General features: G+C 44.2%; 1 protein-coding gene across 1 annotated transcript in view; it reads left to right on the top strand.

Annotated features, from left to right (window-relative positions):
* Positions 1-1,690: 1,690 nt before the first annotated feature.
* IKBKB (inhibitor of nuclear factor kappa B kinase subunit beta) overlaps positions 1,691-20,739 on the top strand; it is a 33,572-nt gene continuing 14,523 nt past the window's right edge. The window contains exons 1-13 of the mRNA XM_060787306.2: positions 1,691-1,943; positions 4,720-4,814; positions 5,385-5,502; positions 7,966-8,035; positions 8,347-8,435; positions 9,103-9,192; positions 11,697-11,821; positions 14,542-14,649; positions 14,905-15,034; positions 16,935-17,129; positions 17,850-17,964; positions 19,483-19,606; positions 19,953-20,104. Of these exons, the coding sequence (XP_060643289.2) occupies positions 1,830-1,943; positions 4,720-4,814; positions 5,385-5,502; positions 7,966-8,035; positions 8,347-8,435; positions 9,103-9,192; positions 11,697-11,821; positions 14,542-14,649; positions 14,905-15,034; positions 16,935-17,129; positions 17,850-17,964; positions 19,483-19,606; positions 19,953-20,104 (1,525 nt within the window). The 5' untranslated portion in view covers positions 1,691-1,829. The remainder of the gene's footprint in view (positions 1,944-4,719; positions 4,815-5,384; positions 5,503-7,965; positions 8,036-8,346; positions 8,436-9,102; positions 9,193-11,696; positions 11,822-14,541; positions 14,650-14,904; positions 15,035-16,934; positions 17,130-17,849; positions 17,965-19,482; positions 19,607-19,952; positions 20,105-20,739) is intronic.

Below are 20,739 nucleotides of genomic sequence, written 5' to 3'. Positions count from 1 at the left end.
TATAATCCTTACATATCACCTGTCACATCAGCACTTTTAATTCTGTACCCATTACTCTGGCCCGGCCCAGTTTTATAGTGTCTTGATGTATTGTTTATTGCTTGTTGTTTAATATTGCTTTTATTGTTTTTAATTTGCTTTAGGTGTTGTATTGTTGTGTTGTGTTTTGAGGCCTTGGCCTTTGTAAGCCGCATCAATTCAATTCCATCTCTGGTGGAGTTCAGAATGCTCTTTGATTGTAGGTGAACTATAAATCCCAGCAACTACAACTCCCAAATGACAAAATCATTCCCCCATCCAACCCCACCAGTATTCAAATGTGGATATTTTTGCCAACTTTGTTCCAGTTAATGAATGAAAACACACACTGCATATCAGATATGTTTTCACATTGTGATTAATAACAATAGCAAAATTACAAAATGTATGAAGTAGCAATGAAAATAATGTTATGGTTGTCGAAGGCTTTCATGGCTGGAATCACTAGGTTCTTGTGGGTTTTTTCGGGCTATAGGGCCATGTTCCAGAGGCATTCTCTCCTGACGTTTCGCCTGCATCTATGGCAAGCATCCTCAGAGGTAGTGAGGTCTGTTGGAAATAGGACAATGGGTTTATATATCTGTGGAATGGCTGGGGTGGGGCAAAGAGCTCTTCTCTGCTGGAGCTAGGTGTGAATGTTTCAACTGGCCACCTTCATTAGCATTTGAAGGCCTGCCTGAGCCTGGGAAAATCTTTTGTTGAGAGGTGTTAAGATGTGCCTGGTTGTTTCCTCATGTTATAGTAAAGAGTAGAGACATCAGACTGGCAACAAAGATCCGCCTAGTCAAAGCCATGGTATTCCCTGTAGTAATCTATGGATGTGAGAGCTGGACCTTAGGGAAGGCTGAGCGAAGGAAGATCGATGCTTTTGAGCTGTGGTGTTGGAGGAAAGTTCTGAGAGTGCCTTGGACTGCGAGAAGATCCAACCAGTCCATCCTCCAGGAAATAAAGCCCGACTGCTCACTGGAGGGAAGGATACTAGAGACAAAGCTGAAGTACTTTGGCCACATCATTAGGAGACAGCAAAGCCTGGAGAAGACAATTATGCTGGGGAAAGTGGAAGGCAAAAGGAAGAGGGACCGACCAAGGGCAAGATGGATGGATGGCATCCTTGAAGTGACTGGACTGACCTTGAAGGAGCTGGGGGTGGTGACGGCCGACAGGGAGCTCTGGCGTGGGCTGGCCCATGAGGTCACGAAGAGTCGGAGACGACTGAACAAATGAACAACAACAATGGTTCTCAACTTTCCTAATCCTGCGACCCCTCAATACAGTTCCTCATGTTGTGGTGGTGGTGGGGGGGGTCACCCTATATACATCTCCTGTCACATCAGCACTTTTAATCTTGTACCCATTACTCTGGCCCGGCCCAGTTTTATTGTGTTTAGTGTATTGTGCCTGTTGTTTATTTTGCTTTATTCTGTTTTTAATTGTTTGATTTGCTTAGATTGTATTGTTGTGTTGTGTGTTGAGGCCTTGGCCTGTGTAAGCCGCATCGAATCCTTCGGGAGATGCTAGCGGGGTACAAACAAAGTTTAATAATAATAATAATAATAATAATAATAATAATAATAACCACTGATCTATTTGTTTTTCTTTTTTTTTAATGCTGCGGTCCCTTTAAGGCGCGGCCTAGTCTTTTTCTCCCTCGGGGCCCGCCTCCCTTTTCCTGAAGACGCGGAAGGAGAGCGGCGCGGCCTAGTCCTGCTGCTGAGGGAGGAAACAGAAGCAGGAGGAGGAAGGGGGGTTGTATTCGGTGTCCCCGTGAGGAGAAGCCGGGCTGGTTTGCGATGGCGCCTCCGCCTCCTCCACCGCTCCAGCCCACGGCCTCCTGCGGGGCTTGGGAGATGCGCGAACGGCTCGGCACCGGGGGCTTCGGCAACGTCATCCGCTGGCAGCACAAAGTGAGTCAGGGAGGGAGGGAGGGAGGGCCAGAGGGGCGTGGCTTGCGGCTGAGACTTCAACTCCCAGAATGCTGGCTGAGTCTTCTGGGAGCTGGAGTCCACATCCCTCTGTAAGGCCAAAGTTACCCCAATACCCCCATGCAGATGGGACATAGGAAGCACTAGCTGTCCCCTGCCATGCGTTGCTGTGGCCCAGACTGGTGATCTGGAAAATTATGCAATTTTCAAATGCAAATCAAGGTGATCAGCTGAAACATCCACAGCTAGCCCCAGCAAACAAAAGTCCTTTGTCACACCCTGGTCATTCCACAGATATATAAACCTAGTTTTTCCTACTTCCAACAGACCTCTTTACCTCTGAGGATGCTTGCCATAGATGCAGGCGAAACGTCAGGAGAAAAATTGCCTCCAGAACATGGCCATATAGCCCGGAAAAACCTACAGCAACCCAGTGATTCCGGCCATGAAAGCCTTCGACAATACATGGAAAATTATTATTATTATTATTAATTGTTAACTATATTTATACCCTGCAAAATCTCCCGAAGGACTCGATGCGGCTTATAAAGGCCAAGGCTGCAACAAACAACAACATACAAATATAACAATAAAACTCATAAGCAAACAATAAAACATCAAGCAAAGACAATAAAACACTAAAAACAATGACACCATGATGCATTTAAAATCTAGAAGGCCGGGCCAAATGTAATGGACAAAATTTAAAAGTGCTGAACTTGACAGGAGGTATGTAACGATTTTTGGAGGTAGGTGCAATGTGCAGACAATCCTGGTCTCTAACAAAGTGCGTTTGGGACATGATGCCGGGAGTTTCCTATTCTGGAAAGGCACACTGGAACAGCCAGGTCTTCAGGCTCTTCCTAAAGATTGTCAAAGTTGGGGCTTGTCTGATGTTCTTGGGGAGAGAGTTCCAGAGTCGGGGGGCCACCACAGAGAAGGCCCCGTCCCTCGTCCCCACCAAACGCGCTTGAGACGCAGGTGGGATCGTGAGCAGGGCCTCTCCAGATGATCGAAGGGAACATGTGGGTTCATATATGGAGATGCGGTCACGCAGGTAGGCGGGTCCCAAACCGTTTAGGGCTTTGTAGGTGAGCACCTGCACCTGAAATTGGGACCGGAAGATGAACGGTAACCAATGGAGCTCTTTAAACAGGAGGGTTAACCTCTTTCTGTAAGGAGCGACAGTTAACAGCCTGGCCGCCGCCCGTTGGACCAGTTGAAATTTCCGAGCCATTTTCAAGGGCAGTCCCACGTAGAGTGCATTACAGTAGTCCAATCTAGAGGTGACCAAGGCATGGACCACCCCAGCCAGATCAGCCTTTACGAGGTACAGTCTCAGTTGGCGCACAAGTCTCAATTGTGCAAAAGCCCTCCCGGACACCGCCGACGCCTGAGCCTCAAGCGTAAGTGATGAATCCAAGAGGACACCCAAACTGCGGACCTGTGACTTCAGGGGGAGTGTAACCCCGTCTAGCACAGGTTGCCACCCTATACCCCAATCCGGTTTATGATCGACCAGGAGGACCTCTGTCTTGTCGGGATTGATCTTCAGCTTGTTCATCCTCATCCAGTAATGGTTTCGAATTTATGTAATTCTTTTATTTGTGAACATCCTGTGGCTCCTCCATGATGACATGATGGCAACAGTCTTGGATAGCAACGGCTTCCAAAGTGACCCATTTAAGGTGGAATCAGGCGTCAAACAGGGATGTGTTATTGTCCCAACTTTATTCTCCATCTTCATCGCTATACTTCATCTTGTTGATAGGAAGCTTCCCACCGGAGTGGAAATAATCTATAATCAGACAGATGGCAAGCTGTTTAACCTCAGCAGACTGAAAGCCAAAACCAAGGTTACAACAACATCTGTTACAGAACTCCAGTATGCTTGTGACAATGTCGTCTGTGCACATTCAGAAGAAGATCTACAAGCCACTCTAAACACCTTCGCAGAAGCATACACGAAGCTCGGCCTGTCACTGAACATCAAAAAAACCAAAGTACTGTTCCAGCAGTTTCCTGCCAACCCCTCTCCAATGCCAGAGATACAGCTTAATGGTGTAACATTAGAAAATGTTGACCAACACCACCTGAGCTCTGCGAGTGCAGCATTTTTCTGAATGAAGCAGACAGTGTTTGAGGACCGGGACATCCATAGGGATACCAAGGTGCTTGTTTATAGAGCTATTGTCCTCCCAACCCTGGTATATGCCTGCGAAACGTGGACTGTCTACAGACATCACATGCAACTCCTGGAACGATTCCATCAGCGCTGCCTCTGGAAAATCCTGCAAATATCTTGGGAAGACAAGCGGACAAACGTCAGTGTGCTGGAAGAAGCAAAGACCACCAGCACTGAAGCGATGGTCCTCCGCCATCAACTCCACTGGACTGCCAATGTTGTCCGGATGCCCGACCACTGTCTCCCGAAGCTCCCACAACTCCCACAATTCCTAACAGTCGGTAAACACTATCAAAACACACACAACAACACTATCAAAACACATACAAGATACACATTAAAAAGACTAAATGCATAATGAAATTCTCGATTTAAAATGGACTTGTCGACGTTCCTCTCATAATCCCCTGCTACTTGTCCTTTTCAGAATATCGTTTTTGCCCTTTCCAAAATCTCCTTGCAAGAACAACTCCCTGAAGGCTCCAAAAGCATTTATTTGTCAGGTTTTGGGAGGCAGTTTTGAGAATCAGTGTGCTGCGTTCATCACATTGTTGGCATCTTATTTTCGTACAGGAAACGGGGGAGCAGATTGCAATCAAACAGTGTCGCCAGGAGCTCAGCCTCCGCAACCGAGAACGGTGGTGTTTGGAAATCCAGATCATGAAACGGTGAGGAGCCGGGCAGGGAAGCCGGGGGTTGCGGAAGGAAAGCATCCTGCGAATGGGCCTTTCTTGGACCCCATAAAACTTGAGCCCTCCAAGTGTTTTGGACTTTATAGAATCACTAGCCGTCCCCTGCCACGTGTTGCTGTGGCCCACTCTGGTGGTCATGGGGGTTCTGTGTGGGAGGTTTGGCCCAATTCTATTGTTGGTAGGGTTCAAATGCTCTGTGATTGTAGGTCAACTATAAATCCCAGCAACTACAACTCCCAAATGTCAAGATTCTATTTTCCCTAAACTCCACCAGTGTCCACATTTGAGCATATTGAGTATTTGTGTAGAGTTTGGTCCAGATCCATCATTGTTTGAGTCCACAATGATCTCTGGATGTAGGTGAACTACAATTCCAAAACCAAAGGACACTGCCCACCAAACCCACCGAACACTTCCAGTATTTTCTGTTGGTCATTATTTTGCAAAATTCACGATCTTATGGCAGAAACATGAAGGTGTGGAAGCCATTTCTTTAAAGCGCCCTCCTGGAAATCCTAATGCAGTTTCCTCTTTTCTCTCACACAGTCTCAATCATCCCAACGTGGTGGCTGCCAGGGATGTGCCAGAAGGGATGCAAAGCCTTGCCCTGAATGACCTGCCCCTCCTGGCCATGGAATATTGCCAGGGCGGAGATCTCAGGAGAGTGAGTATTTGGGAGTGTGCTGCACATTTGAGGTTGTTGTTGTTGCTGTTGTTTGTGTGCCTTCTGATTTATGACTCAAGACTCACCTTGGGCTATAAGGAGAGGCAGGGAAGAAGAAGAAGAGGAAGAAGAAGAGGAGAAGGAGGAGGAGGAGTGAAAACACAATTCAGAGCAAAAGAGAAAACTGGCGAAAGAAGGCTCTCCATTGACAATTCCTGGGAAAAATTGAGAGCCAAATCAACAAAGAAAAAACATGGATGTGGCTCACAAATGGAACTTTGAAAAAGATCATTGCCAATGGTTCTGAAATTCTGGCCCAATTCTGGCAGCCCATGAACAAGCCATTAAAACAGATGCCATCAAAGGCAGAATTGAAAAGTCGACGACAGATCCCAAATGTAGACTCTGCAAGGAAGCAGATGAAACAATAGATCACATCCTCAGCTGCTGCAAGATGATTGTGCAGACAGACTACAAGCAGAGGCACAACACCGTTGCTCAGATGATTCATTGGAACTTGTGCCACAAATATCATCTGCCTGAGACAAAGAACTGGTGGGATCATAACCCTGAAAAAGTTACAGAAAATGAACACGTCAAACTACTCTGGGACTTCCGGATTCAGACAGACAGAGTTTTGGATCACAATACTCCAGACCTTGCGATCGTGGAAAAAAACTAAGTATGGATTGTTGCTGTTGCAATCCCAGGTGACAGCAGAATTGACGAGAAGCAACTGGGAAAGCTTACACGATATGAGGATTTAAAGATAGAACTGTAAAGACTCTGGCACAAGCCAGTCAAGGTGGTCCCAGTGGTGATCAGCACACTAGGTGCAGTACCTAAAGACCTTGGCTTGCACTTAAAAACAATCAACGCTGACAAAATTACCATCTGTCAGCTGCAAAAGGCCACCCTACTCGGATCTGCACGCATTATTCGCAGATACATCACATAGTCCAAGACACTTGGGAAGTGTCCAATATTTGATCAAATACAAAAGCCAGCATAGTGATCTTGTTTGCTGTGTACTAATCTTGTTTTGTATCAAATAATGGTGGTGGTGGTGGTGGTGGCAACCCTAATGGCTTTCTAGGGCTGAAAGTGTGTGCCTTCCAAGTGCTTTTATTTTACGGCTCGAGCCCCACCTCAGGCTGTAAGGAGAGGTGGGTAATAAAAAAAATAATCCTAATAATAATGGTGGCAAACCTAAGGGCTTTCTGAGGTTGAGGGTGTGTGCTTTCCAAGTCCTTTCTAATTTACAGCTCAAGCCCCACCTCGAGCCATAAGGAGAGGTGAGTAATAATAATAATAATAATAATAATAATAATAATGGCGGCAACCCTAAGGGCTTTCAGAGGCTGAGGGAGTGTGACTTGCCCAAAGTCACCAATTGTGTTTCAAAGGCTTTGGATTTGAACTCTGGTCCCCAGAGTGTGTCTCATAGTCCAACACACAAACCACTACTCCATGCTTGCTTTTTATTTGGGATCTATTATACACCAGAGCAAGATTGCATGGTGTGATGGTTTTAATGTTGACTAGGATACCAAAAGATCTGGATTCAGACCCTTGCTCAGCAATGGAAAGATATTGGGTCATCCTGCATCAATTATGCCCTTTAATCCAAAGAGAAAGTCAGTGGCAAACCTTGTCAGGACAAAAAAAAATTCAAATACGGTCACCAGAGTTATTTTGAAATACTAAAGAATCTGATTGGACTTAAATCAGATTGTCACTGCGCATTTCTGGAGAGTGTGGTTCTAGCAGGGTTTTGGCTTAATCCCTTTTGTGCGATTCGATGCTTTCTTCTTCTGAAACAATGCAATGCTTCATGATATACTGTATATACTCAAGTATAAGCCTAGTTTTTCAGTCCTTTTTTTAAGCTGAAAAAGTCTCCCTCGGCTTATACTCGCGTCAAGGTTTTTTATTATTTTACTCTATTATTACTGTTATTATTACATTTCCATTATTTCACTCTATTATTATTTTTATTATTATTTTTATTATTATATTTCTTATTTTACTCTATTATTATTGGAAGGATATGTAAACACATTTACATTGAAGAAGGTTAGAATAATGCTTTAATCAGAGGACAGTCTTACCTTAACTTACAGTTTTATTCAAAAACATTTAACCTGCCAATGCCTCAATTAATGCAATGTTATTGGTATCTATTTTTATTTTGGAATTTACCAGTAGCTGCTGCATTTCCCACCCTCAGCTCATACGTGAGTCAATCCATTTTCCCAGTTTTTTGTGATAAAATTAGGTGCCTCGGCTTACGTTTGGGTCGGCTTATATTCGAGTATATACGGTAGTAGTTGCTAAGAAGCAGATATCAGGTTGGAGCGGGAATGCACTGCCTTTAGGATAGCCCCACTGAAACGTGTGCAAGGGGCACAGAATGTACAGAAAGATTACACATTCTTTTATGCCTTCTCTTGAAATCTGCAGCATCTGAATCAACTTGAGAACTGTTGTGGTGTGCGCGAAAGAGCCATCCTCATCCTGTTGTCAGACATTGGTAAGTCAGCAGAGATAGTCAGTCTTGAGGTCAACAGAGCATTAAATTACATTGAGGCAGGCATGGCTTAAGCGGCTGAGAGGGAAAAGGAAAGGACCTGAGGCTGCTAGGAATGGTGGGAGTTGAAGTCCAAAATACCTGGAGGGCCCAAGTTTGCCCATGCCTGTATTATGGAGGACATTTGCCTCATAGCAGGAGTATGTCAATGCTCTGTGATGCCCTCTTTTCAGTGGCTTTTATGAATGAAAGTGGCCAATATGCACACACAGCTTTTTGCTAATGAGAACTCTCTTTCTCTCTCTCCCTGTCAGCCTCTGCTCTCCGATATCTTCACGAAAACCGGATTATCCACAGAGACTTGAAGCCGGAGAACATTGTCCTGCAGCAAGGCGAAGAGCGGGTGAGTGGGCATCCTCTCCAAATTGGGTTGATCAGGAATCAACACTACCAAGTGCAGGACAGTTCAGCAGATTTGCATCTCTTCTGACTAGGAATATTCAATGGGTGAAAGAAGTGAGATCTCCTTGCAGTTGTTTTACATTGAGTCAAGAAAAAAGGACTTTGTGACATTATCGAGCCGCAGGAAGAGACAGATAAGAAATGTATTGTCGAAGGCTTTCATGGCCAGAATCACTGGGTTGTAGGTTTTTCCGGGCTATATGGCCATGTTCTAGAGGCATTTTCTCTGACGTTTCGCCTTCATCTATGGCAAGCATCCTCAGAGGTAGTGAGGTCTGTTGGAAGTAGGAAAATGGGTTTATATATCTGTGGAATGACCAGGGTGGGACAAAAGACTTTTGTCTGCTGCAGCTAGGTGTGAATGTTTCAACTGACCTCAGTAGAGTGGACCTTTTAAACAATTGCCCAAAGTTGCTTAGTATTGCCATCCAGCATAACACACGTGATGTGCATTTAACAAGCAATAATGGCAAAAAAACCCCCAAAAAACCAATAACAGAAATTTAGTGGCTATTTTTCCTCCTGTGCTTCAAAGCTGTCCTGTTTCTTCTCTCTCCCAAGTTAACTTGCTTCTTCAATAAATATTGTCTTTTGTGTTTTTCTCCCAGTTAATACACAAGATCATTGATTTGGGATACGCCAAAGAACTGGATCAAGGCAGCCTATGTACGTCCTTCGTTGGGACCCTGCAGTATCTGGTAAAGATTCTCTCAAGTGGAGAAAGAAAGAAAAAACATATCTTGGGGGGTGGGGGGGGGGGGGGTGGAAGAAGTCCGTAAGAGTAGCAACCAAGAAACAGGACACTGAAACCACCCAAAAAACTAAACTGGTGTCTGGTGAAATTGTTTCGGTTTTGGGTTGCTGTGAGTTTTCTGGGATGGATGGCCATGTTCAAGAAGCATTCTCTCCTGATGTTCTCTTGCATCTATGGCAGGCATTTTCAGAGGTTGTGAGATCTGTTGGAAAACTAGGCAAGTGGTGTTTATATATCTGTGGAATGTCCAGGGTGGAGAAAGAACTCTTGTCTGTTTGAGGCAAGTGTGAATGTGGCAGATGGCCATCTCGATTAGCATTGAATGGCCTTGCAGCTTCAAAGCCTGGCTGCTTCCTGCCCAGGGAACTCCTTTGTTGGGAGATGTTAGCTGGCTCTGATTGTTTCCTGTCTGGAATTCCCCTGTTTTCTGAGTGCCGTTCTTTATTTACTGTCCTGATTTTAGAGTTTTTAAACACTGCTTGTGAATTTCAGTGCTTGGGGCAATCTTTTGTTGAGAGATGATTAGATGTCCCTGCTTGTTTCCTTTCTGTTGTTTTACTGTTGTAATTTTAGCGTCTTTTAATACTGGTAGCCAGATTTTGTTCATTTTCATGGTTTCCTCCTTTCTGTTGAAATTGTCCACATGCTTGTGGATTTCAGTGGCTTCTCTGTGTAGCCTGACATGGTAGTTGTTAGAGTGGTGCAGCAGTTTTCAAATATTATGCTGTGTCCAGGTTGGCTCATTAAGTGCTCTGCTATGGCTGAGTTCTCTGGTTGAACTAATCTACAGCGCCTTTCGTGTTCCTTGATTTGTGTTTGGGAAATGCTGCTGCGTTTGGTGGTCCCTCTGTAGACTTCTCCATAGCTGCACAGTATATGGCAGACTCCTGCAGAGGTAAGAAGATCCCTCTTGACCTTTGCTGAACACAGCATTTGTTGGATTTCCTTAGTGGGTCTGTAGATAATTTGTAGGTTGTGTTTCCTCATCAGCTTCCCTCTGCGGTCAGTGGTTCCCTTGATGTATGGGAAGAACACTTTTTCTCTGGATGGATCTTTGTCTTTGTGCCGTCGCGCCTGGGGGCTCAATAAAGGAGGGATGGATGTGGCATCTTTCCCCCAGGGGATTGCTTCTTGCCCTCCTATAGGAAACTGGAACTCCCAAAAACCCAAAACACTGTAATAGCTCAAGATAAGTTTTATTTATTACAAAGTCATTTCTTCAAAGCAATGAGCTGGAAAACCTTAGAGGGGTGAAGGAAAACATACGTTACAGTCTCAATTAGTCCTGGGTCCAAGGGGTTTGAAGCTGAGAAGCCTCACCAAGTTTCCTCTTTCCTCAATGGCTGTGAATGCCAGAGTAAACCACAACCCCAGCTCAGATGGCCTATGTTTTGAAGATTCAGGATCTTCCTTTGGTGCCAAAAGAACCGGCTTGAAGGCGCCTGGGTCTCCTCAATAATTGTCCAGGATGATCTGGACATAAAGCATGAGTCCCAGGGGTAAAAAACCTCAGAACTAGTGCTAAGAGGTAACTTAAATCAGGGTCTTTTAGAATCAAGTCTCTTACTCACGTCCATCTGGCAGGACCTCTGATGGCAGAATGAAAAGAAAAAGGAAGTTCTCCCCTCTTGCAGGAAGAGGTGGAGCCAAACAGTACTGATTGACAGCTACAAGCAACCAATCCATACAATTATACATAAGCAGTGTAAAAAGGGGCAGGATTAAGCATGATACATCAGTTTAAGTCTAAGAACTAACAGTTCTATGCATAGGTGGCGCCACTCGCGCCGTCACAGTCTTGACTCTTGTAGCTTGTACTTGGCCTTGTTTTGGTTTTCTTACTGAAGGCTTTAGATCAGTGGTTCCCAGCCTGTGGGTCCCCAGGTGTTTTGGCCTACAACTACCAGAAATCCCAGCCAGTTTACGAGCTGTTAGGATTTCTGAGAGTTGAAGGCCAAAACATCTGGGGACCCACAGGTTGAGAACCACTGGTGTAGATGTTTGTAAACAAGACATGAAGGTGACTCCCCGATAAAGTGAATAGACTTCATATCCTATGGATCTATTTATTGATCATTCAGAAATCAGTCACAAATAATATACATTGCCTCATCCCCAAATGTGCTGTTTGTGAATTCATGCATTCTTGTCGGCCCTAAACCTTTTTACATGACAATTTATTGTAAAAGTGTAGTGAGGATGGAGGGAAGGGAAGACCTTGAGAATATTTGGGTCCTCTGTGGCTTTTAAAGAAGCTTGGAGTTTGCCTTGAGTGTGTACAGGATTCCATATAACCGGGATATGTTGAGTCCTTTTAATTGATGGCACTTATTATCATGGGGAAAAGGAGTCTCCACTGAAACTTTCTTACCAATCCTTGTTTCCACAACAGGCCAGACACACATGGCACTGCAGTCTCGATGTTTTTCTGGTTTTTCTCCCTTTTAGGCCCCAGAGTTGCTTGAGCAACAGAAGTACACTGTGACAGTAGATTACTGGAGTTTTGGTACATTGGCCTTTGAATGTATCACAGGCTTCCGGCCTTTCCTGCCCAACTGGCAGCCAGTGCAGTGGTGAGTATGGAGCAGAATCCACGTAAATTTCAATTAATATTTATTTTAGCAGAATGACAAAAAGAATAGCTAAAAAGTTCAATTGAGTCAGTAAGTAATGAATGCTTTATCGGCGAATAATGCTTTATTCGGAACACACCTACCTAGTCAGTTTTAACACGAATTTTCACCTGTAGGGTGAATGTGAATCGGTATTTTATCTGTGTGTATTTGTTATATGTATTTTAAGAGTGTTTTGTTTTATCTCGCTGTTCTCCTTGAGGAGAGGCAGGTAATAAATAAATAATAACAACAATGACTCTGTCTTTTCCAAAACATGACACAACATAAGCCCATTATCAATAGATTTGATAACTTGGGTACCCGGCAATGCCTGGGTTATTTGGAGAAGGTATTGTTTATTTTTTGGTGTCAGATAATATCAGTTAATTGATCGGTAACACTATGTATTAGAAAAAAACCCACAGTTTTTGATTTGGTTTTTTAAAAATAAATGCTCCCTTTAGAAAATGCATAAGGATGTGGGTTAACTACAGTTCCCAAAACCATGGGTCAATCGTCCCCAAACCAGGCCTGTTTGCACAGTCGGACATGTTGCATCTGTGTGCCAAGTTCGCTCCGGATCTGACGTTGACTGAGTTCAGTGCTCTCTGAATGTAGTCAAACTACAACTCCTATAAATCAAGGTCAGTTCCCCCAAACCTGGACATGAGGGTTCTGTGTGCCAAATGTGATCCAGGTCCTTTATCGAAGGGGGTCACAGTACTCTACTTTAATGCAGGGTGAACTATAACTTCCATCCCGTTGAGTCAGTCCCCCAAACCCCTCCAGTCTGTTCAGTTACTGACCAATTTCTCTGGGTTTGCTGTGTGACATATGAAAGGATTAAGGGAGAGACAGTGGACGGTGTCATACAAATTCCACACAAGGCACCCTGGGATGCCTGTCTGTGGTGGAGGAAATACATTAAATCTAGCATGAAATGGTCCGCGAATGAAAGCATTCCTTGAGTTGTGGGCCATAGTGATTGGGGATGACATTGGCAGCATTTGTGCTACATATTCATGGTGCTCGCTATAACCTGCAATGTCCTTGGAGGAAGTTGTTTTGGTGGCTCCTCAGCTGTTTGAGGAAGCAGGAGGCTGACTGTGTAAGTGGACAGGTCTGCCACATACACACATACACAATTTTCACTTTTATTATGTGTATAGATAGTTATAGTTCAGCCACAGGCTGAAACCGAGGGGATTCTTTTATCAGAAGTTGTGAGAACTGATGGGCTTTCCAGTGTAGGGAATGAGGGGATTTTAGATCACGATTCTGCGTGGGAGAACGGGGTCTGTGTCCGGTGAGAGAGAAACAGCTGCAGAGCAGAGCAGAGAGGGAAATGCTGTGGCATCAGTAGATAGGGAAAGCATTTTCCCTAATAGCTCATTGGCAACAGAAGATAAGGAGCTGGAAGAGAGAAATCATTCCCCTGGAAGCACACTTGAAGTTAGTAGGAGTTTGAGGCTCAATTTGCAGGAGGAGAGAGCCAGATTATGGAGATCGCAGAGGCTCCATGAGAAACGACAGAGAAATCCTTGAAGCAACAAAGCAGATGTCAAAGGCATGTCTTCATGGCTTTGTGGGCGGTAAATTAAAGGATTGTTTACTTAAGGGTCAGAGCAGGCAACACTGCGTTACCATGTACATCTTGGGTCTTGTTCCACGTTCACGTCTGTGTCTAAAGTCTTGTACTCGTGTTCATAGATTCATGTTTTGAAAGAAGTTCCTGTATTCCAGGTTATGGATTTGTGCCTATGTTTTGATTGCTTTTTTCATGTACAGAACTTTGCTCTTTGGACTATTGCCTTTTGAATGCCCTTTTCCTATTGCTCTTTGGACATTGCTTTTTTGCCTTTTTTATACTGGCTTTTCTTAATAAACTAGTTAGTACTATTGGATTCCTGTGAAAATATAGAATCATAGAATCATAAAGTTGGAAGAGACCTCATGGCAGGCATGTAGCCGGGGGGGGGGGGGGGGCTCGGGGGGCTTCAGCCCCCCCCCCCCGAAATTCTCATGGTGGTTCGCGAAAAGGCCTTACTGGTGCATTATTTAAACTGTTATGTTTATTCATATCATGATCTGATCACCATACTCAATATATCCCATATGCATGGAGGTATTCGGGTAATGATACAAAAGGTTTGCTAGGCTAGACCCTCTTTCACTCAGACTCAGCCCCCCCCCCCCGAAACTCAGCCCCCCCCGAAACCCCCCCTGAAATTTTTTTAGCCCCCCCCCCCCCCCCGAAACGAAATCCTGGCTACGGGCCTGCCTCATGGGCCATCCAGTCCAACCCCCTGCCAAGAAGCAGGAATATTGCATTCAAAGCACCCCTGACAGATGACCATCCAGCCTCTGTTTAAAAGCTTCCAAAGAAAGAAGAAAAAGACTTTATAGAACAGAGCAAAATGGGAATTAGAATTAAGAATAAATTAAAATACCTGGGAGTAATAATAACAAAGGATTTAAAAGAAATGGAAGAGGTAAATCTAGTAGCATTAAGAAAAGTTGTTCAAAAAACATTAATAGAATCAGCCCAAAGCCTTTTTGCAGAAGAATGTGTTATTGGTGTCTTGATGGCAAACCAGGGTCAGGATTGTAATTCTAACAGAGTCATAAAGGGAGGCAGGCAACCTCTTCTCATGCCAAGTGGTTTATATTGTTATTAGGCATACAAAGGTCCGGCAGAAGAGTGAGCTGGATATTGTCGTCTATGAAGATTTGAATGGAGAAGTGAAATTTTCTAGCAAATTGCCACGCCCTAATAATTTGAACAGGTAAGCAGGCTTGTTACATATCAAAGAAAGCCCAATTTCCTTGTATTTATGTCTGGTTTTAAAGCCGGATTTGAAATTTGACTGCAGGTGACTTCTATACATGAAGTTCTGAGAATATTCTCGCCAGAAAAAGGTGTTTTAGGAAAGATGTCTGGTTCTCTTTCCCTTTCGTATTACCATACAATATTTTGGTTATGCTGCTCCAAGCATTGCTTTTTTTCTCCTACCATTCCTCTTTCACATTTGCGTTCACAGCGTTTTGGTCGATCGGCTGGAGAAATGGCTGCAGCTTATGCTCAAATGGCACCCGCGGCAGAGAGGCACCGATCCCACCTACGGTGCCAATGGCTGCTTCAAGGCTCTGGATGATATCTTGAACCTAAAAGTATGTTCAATCAAGAAGAACGAAACACAAGAGTTGTGCAAACAGCAATGTGCATATGCCCTGTATGCTTTGGCCAGATAGAGCAAGCTGGAGGGTTTAACTAAAAACATTTGGATCAACGGGCCCTCATTTACGCCTATTGTTTTGCAAAAGAAACGGGTACCTTCTAACCAAGCATGTAGCTGGCGGGGGGGGGGGGGGGGGCTTGGGGGGATTCAGCCCCCCCTGAAATTCTCATGGTGGTTCGCGAAAAGGCCTTACTGGTGCATTATTTAAACTGTTATGTTTATTCATATCATAATCTGATCACCCTACTCAATATATCCCATATGCATGGGGGTATTGGGGTAACGATACAAAACGTTTGCTAGGGTAGACCCTCTTTCACTCAGACTCAGCCACCCCCGAAACAAACTCAGCCCCCCCCCCCAAGTCGAAATCCTGGCTACGGGCCTGCTTCTAACTCTTAAACATATATTTTTTTGTGTTAAAACATTTTTATGAGACTTGCATCATAGTCTAAACCAGGCATAGGCAAACTTTCTAACTTGGATTCGAACTGCCGACTTTTCGGTCAGCAAGTTCAGCAGCTCAGTGGTTTAACCTGCTGTACCACTGTGGCTCCATTTATGTAAATTAGTAATTTATTGTATTTTTGAGTTCATTTGTTTCTGAATTGGTTGTACCCGCCTCAAGCCATCAGGAGACATGAGGAATAAATAAAATATTATGCAGCAGGGACAGGGCCTTCTCAGTGGTGTCCCCCCCCCCCCCCCACTTGTGGAATTCGCTCTCCAGCAAGATTAGATCGGCGTCCTCCCTCCTTACTTTTAGGAAAAAACTAAAGACGTGGTTTTGGAGCCAGGCCTTTGGCTAGTGGGCACAGCAGCACTTTAGGCACTGAACTCGGACAATAGGATTGTTATGAAAATTGGAAACTGCTATATGACTTGTGATTATGTGATTTCTTCTATGTGATTATGTAATTTTAATTAATATCACTGTTTAATTGTTATGTAATAGGATTTTATATTGTTGGTTTATATCGTTGTTATTGATACTGTTGGCATTGAATTGTTGCCTGTGTTAGGTGCCCTCAGGGGTGAGAAGGGCGGGGTAGAAATGTAAATATCTGATCTGCAGGATGTATTTTCATTCACTGGACCAAATTTGGCACAAATACCTGATACGCCCAAATTTGAATATTTTTGGGGTCAGAAGGGGTGTGTGTGTGTCATTTTGTCATTTGGGAGTTGTAGTTCACCTACAATCAAAGAACATTCTGAACTCCTCCAACGATGGAATTGAACCAGACTTGGCATACAGGACTCCCATGACCAAGAGAAAATACTGAAAGGGTTTGGTGGGCATTGTCCTTGAGTTTTGGAGTTGTAGTTCACCTACATCCAGAGAGCATGGTGAACTCAAACAGTGATGGGTCTGAACCAAACTTGGCACTAATACTCAATTTTCCCACATGTGAAGTTTGGAGAAAATAGACTGACATTTGGGAATTGTAGTTGCTGGGATTCATAGTTCACCTACAATCAAAGAGCATTTTGAACTCCACCAATGATAGAATTGGGCCAAACTTCCCCCACAGAATCCCCATGACCAACAGAAAATATTGTGTTTAGAGATGGTCTTTGGCAATGCCTTTGACACCCCCTCCCGACCTCCCCAGGGGTCCCGACTCCCAGGTTGAGATATGCTACTCTAGAGATTGTATACACATTTCCTGTTATCTAGGCCTTCTCTGATAGGGAATGGGAGAGAGATTTTGCAAGAATTGGACCTCTATTAATTTAAAACACTGCTTCTGGAACAAGAGAGGTGGTGTTTGAAATATGGCAAGCATCCGTTTGGGTTTCTTTCTGCTTTCCTTTTCCTCCCCCCGTAGCTTGTCCATATCTTGAACATGGTCACTGGCCTTGTGCATGTGTTCCCTCTGGGCGAGGAGGAAACCCTGCAGAGCATCAAAGCCAAGATTGAGGCTCAGACCGGCATCCCAGAGCAGGACCAAGAGCTGCTGCAAGAAGGCGGGTTGGCCTTGCTTCCCGAGAAGCCGGACATTCAGTATACAGCTGACATCAAGGTAAAGTCCAGTTGCATTTTTTATCTAGAGGTGCTAAGTCAGCTCTCGTTGCTGTTGAAATGCTTTCAGTGGAACCAAGGAAGCCTTCCTTCCCCTTCAAATGTTTACAGGCAGTCCCTGAGTTACTAACAACCCTTAGTTGAGAATGGGGCTGAAACAACAGGAAGTGAGAGAAATACTAGGTTCTTGTGGGTTTTTTCGGGCTATATGGCCATGTTCTCGAGGCATTTTCTCCTGACGTTTCGCCTGCATCTATGGCAAGCATCCTCAGAGGTAATGAGGTCTGTTGGAACTAGGAAAAGGGGTTTATATATCTGTGGAACGACCAGGGTGAGACAAAGGTCCATGCTGCTAGCTGTGAAAGTGTTAACTTGTAGAACATTATGAAGCATGCGTAGAACAGACAAGGACAATGTTGCAATAGATATGAGGCTGGACATTGAATTAATGAACTGATAACAATGGGGTATAAATATAACAGACACCATTGCTCTGTCTCTTGCTCTTCTCCCTTGCATCTGACTGTGTTAACGAGTAAGTGTTATTGTAATGAACAAGATGTAAATAAAGATAAGAGCTGCTACTGAAGCAGAAACAACTGACTGAAGTCAGTTAACTGGATGATAAGAAGTAAGTTGACCAGCAAATTGCACTGATAATTGTCTCTCCATTGCTGTGGTTTTGACAGTCTTATTGAACTTATGTTGCCTTCTCTCACAGCTAAATGATGCCACGGCTGCTGACGTTGGCCTCTTTTTCCTCTTTGACAACCGGAAAGTCACCTACGAGTCTCAGATTTCCCCGCAGCCCCATCCAGACAACATTAACTGCATCCGTAAGAATTATCTCTGTGAATAATTCTGCTGGGTTGGGAAAAGGACAACAGGTTGTTTGCAGGAGAAACTATACTGCAGTGGTTGCCAACCTTTGGTCCTCCAGGTGTTTTGGACTTCAGCTTCCATAATTCCTAACAGCTGGTAAGCTGGCTGGGATTTCTGGGAGTTGAAGTCCAAAACACCTGGAGGGCCAAAGGTTGGGAACCACTATGTGAGGAATGTTGGCAGCTTTTGAGATTAGAACTGTGATTTTTCCTCTTTTTTGCACCAAGAACTTCAGATTTTGTAACACCTAAATCACATTAACATATATTCCCTCATTTAGTATGACATGTTCTTCTTTGGATTGTCATGAGAGGCGATGGAGTGCACAGGATAATGGAATCCTACTCCATTACAAATTCTTGTGTGATGCTAACAGGACTGTTTCTGGATTTTGGAGAATTCCCAGGCAATTATTAATTATAACTAGTGTATCTACTTGGTGTAATTTAAAACTCATTTAAAACTCATGTCCTGTGTTTACCATATTTTAATCTATGTTCTCTGCATTTTTAATAGGTGCAGTTTACATAAAGTATTATTACCAACCCAACTATTATTATTGGGTTGTTGTAGGTTTTTTTGGGCTATATGGCCATGGTCTAGAGGCATTTTTTCCTGACGTTTCGTCTGCATCTATGGCAAACATCCTCAGAGGTAGCGAGGTCATATAGCCATATAGCCCGAAAAAACCTACAACAACCCAGTGATTCCGGCCATGAAAGCCTTCGACAATACATTATTATTATTATTATTATTATTATTATTATTATTATTATTTGATACATAACAAGATTAGTACACAGCAAACAAGATCACTATGCTGGCTTTTGTATTTGATCACATGATGGACACTTCCCAAGTGTCCAACATGGTGTGATGTATCGGCGAATAATGCATGCAGATCTAAGCAGGGTGGCCTTTTACAGCTGGCAGATGGTAATTTTGTCAGCGCCGATTGTGTTTAAGTGCAGGCCAAGGTCTTTAGGTACTGCACCAGTGTGCTGATCACCACTGGGACCCCCTTGACTGGCTTGTGCCAGAATCTTTGCAGTTCTATCTTTAGATCCTCATAACGTATAAGCTTTTCCAGTTGCTTCACATCAGTTCTGCTGTGAAGCAACTGGAAAAGCTAACTACTCCTCCTAAAACTACTATTTCCCGAGTGCCTTTGGGACCACTTCCTGCCTACTTTCTTCTTTCTCCAGCTCTGAGTGCTTACCTCACAGTGTCTCCATGGCAACAGGGGTCTTCATCCTTCCCTTCCCCTCCAACTTGTCACCTTCCTCCCCCAGTGACATCGCAAAGGACCACTTCACCTAGCAACAGCCAACCCAGTGACAATATGGAGGGCCACTCCACCTAGCAATAGCTTTTGTGCTACAGACTTTTTGACTTATATGCCTGGGCATCCTTGTTTCCGCCTACCTCCTTTCCTGTTCATAGTGACCGCATATCTCCTATTTCTCCTGCAGTACAAGATCCAAAGAAAACTCTTGCCTTCTTCCAGCTGCGCAAAGTGTGGGGGCAGGTCTGGCACTCCATCCGACGCCTGAATGAGGACTTTAACCAGCTCCAAAACGGTCAGCGGGCGGCCATGTAAGTGACCGGAGGGTTTGAACCCACCCCCTTGCCCCTGATTTTGGTATTTATGCCTCTTTTTTTTAATGGAGGGTGTGCAAATGCTGTTCTCTGAATCTTCGTGCTGCATACAAAACTTTTCCCAGCTGTGAAGAGCTGAAAAGGAATTCAGTGGCTTTGATGGGAAGAGAAAGGAGAGCACATTCCCATTTCCTTCCCTGCTAAACTGAGACAGTTTGCCAGCATCCAAATTGATGTAGGAAACCATTGGATGTTGGACCTGACTATCCGTAATGAAGAGTCAGGTCCAATGTCCAATGGTTTCCTACAGAGGGGTGGCCTTTCCTCTCCTTTCTCTTGACAGGAGGAACCTCCTGCGGCACAACAGCACCCTTTCGAAGATGAAGAACAACATGGCCTCCCTTTCCCAGCAGCTGAAGGCAAAGCTGGACTTCTTCAAAGCCAGCATCCAGATTGACTTGGAGAAGTACAACGAGCAAATCCAGTTTGGAATCAGTGAGTGTTCCACTCTTCCACAAAGGACATGAGTGGTTGCCCCTAGGAAAAGGACATGTTTGTTTCTCTTGTCGCCATTATATTATAGGTGGGATTGACCATTTCATGGTGCAAGGGAAGGATTTGACAACATCTGGATCTGGCACAGTCTGGCTTTGGGCCGGGACATGGAATTAAAACAGCCTTGGTCACCTTAGTGGGTGATCTGTGTAGGGAACTGGACAGGGTGAGTGTGTCCCTGTTGGTTCTCCTGGTCCTCTCAGCATCCTTCGATACCGTAGACCACGGTATCCTTCTGGGACACCTCACAAGAATGGGACTTGGCGGCGTTGGGCAAGTGGGCATATCAGCAAAAGACCCTCCTCATAAATGTATAGCAGAGTAACTTATTAGCAGCAGCATGACCCAGCACCAGTAGTCCAAAGTGATAAAAAGAACAAAAACAAACAGACCAATGTTATCTCTTCCTTCGAAGGCTTTGCTTTGCTTTATAGTGAAATAATATGGTTGTTGATATTGTATGTTTTAAGGCACTATGTTAGTACCACTTATAAGCCGCCTTGAGTACCTTTTAGGGTAGAGAAAGGCGGGATATAGATAAGGTAAATAAATAAATATGGTTGCACTATTTACAA

The sequence above is a fragment of the Anolis sagrei genome, chromosome 7, assembly GCF_037176765.1.
Source record: "Anolis sagrei isolate rAnoSag1 chromosome 7, rAnoSag1.mat, whole genome shotgun sequence".
Taxonomy (NCBI): domain Eukaryota; kingdom Metazoa; phylum Chordata; class Lepidosauria; order Squamata; family Dactyloidae; genus Anolis; species Anolis sagrei.
Note: the sequence above shows the minus strand (reverse complement) of the source record. Positions and strands in the feature narration are given on the sequence as shown.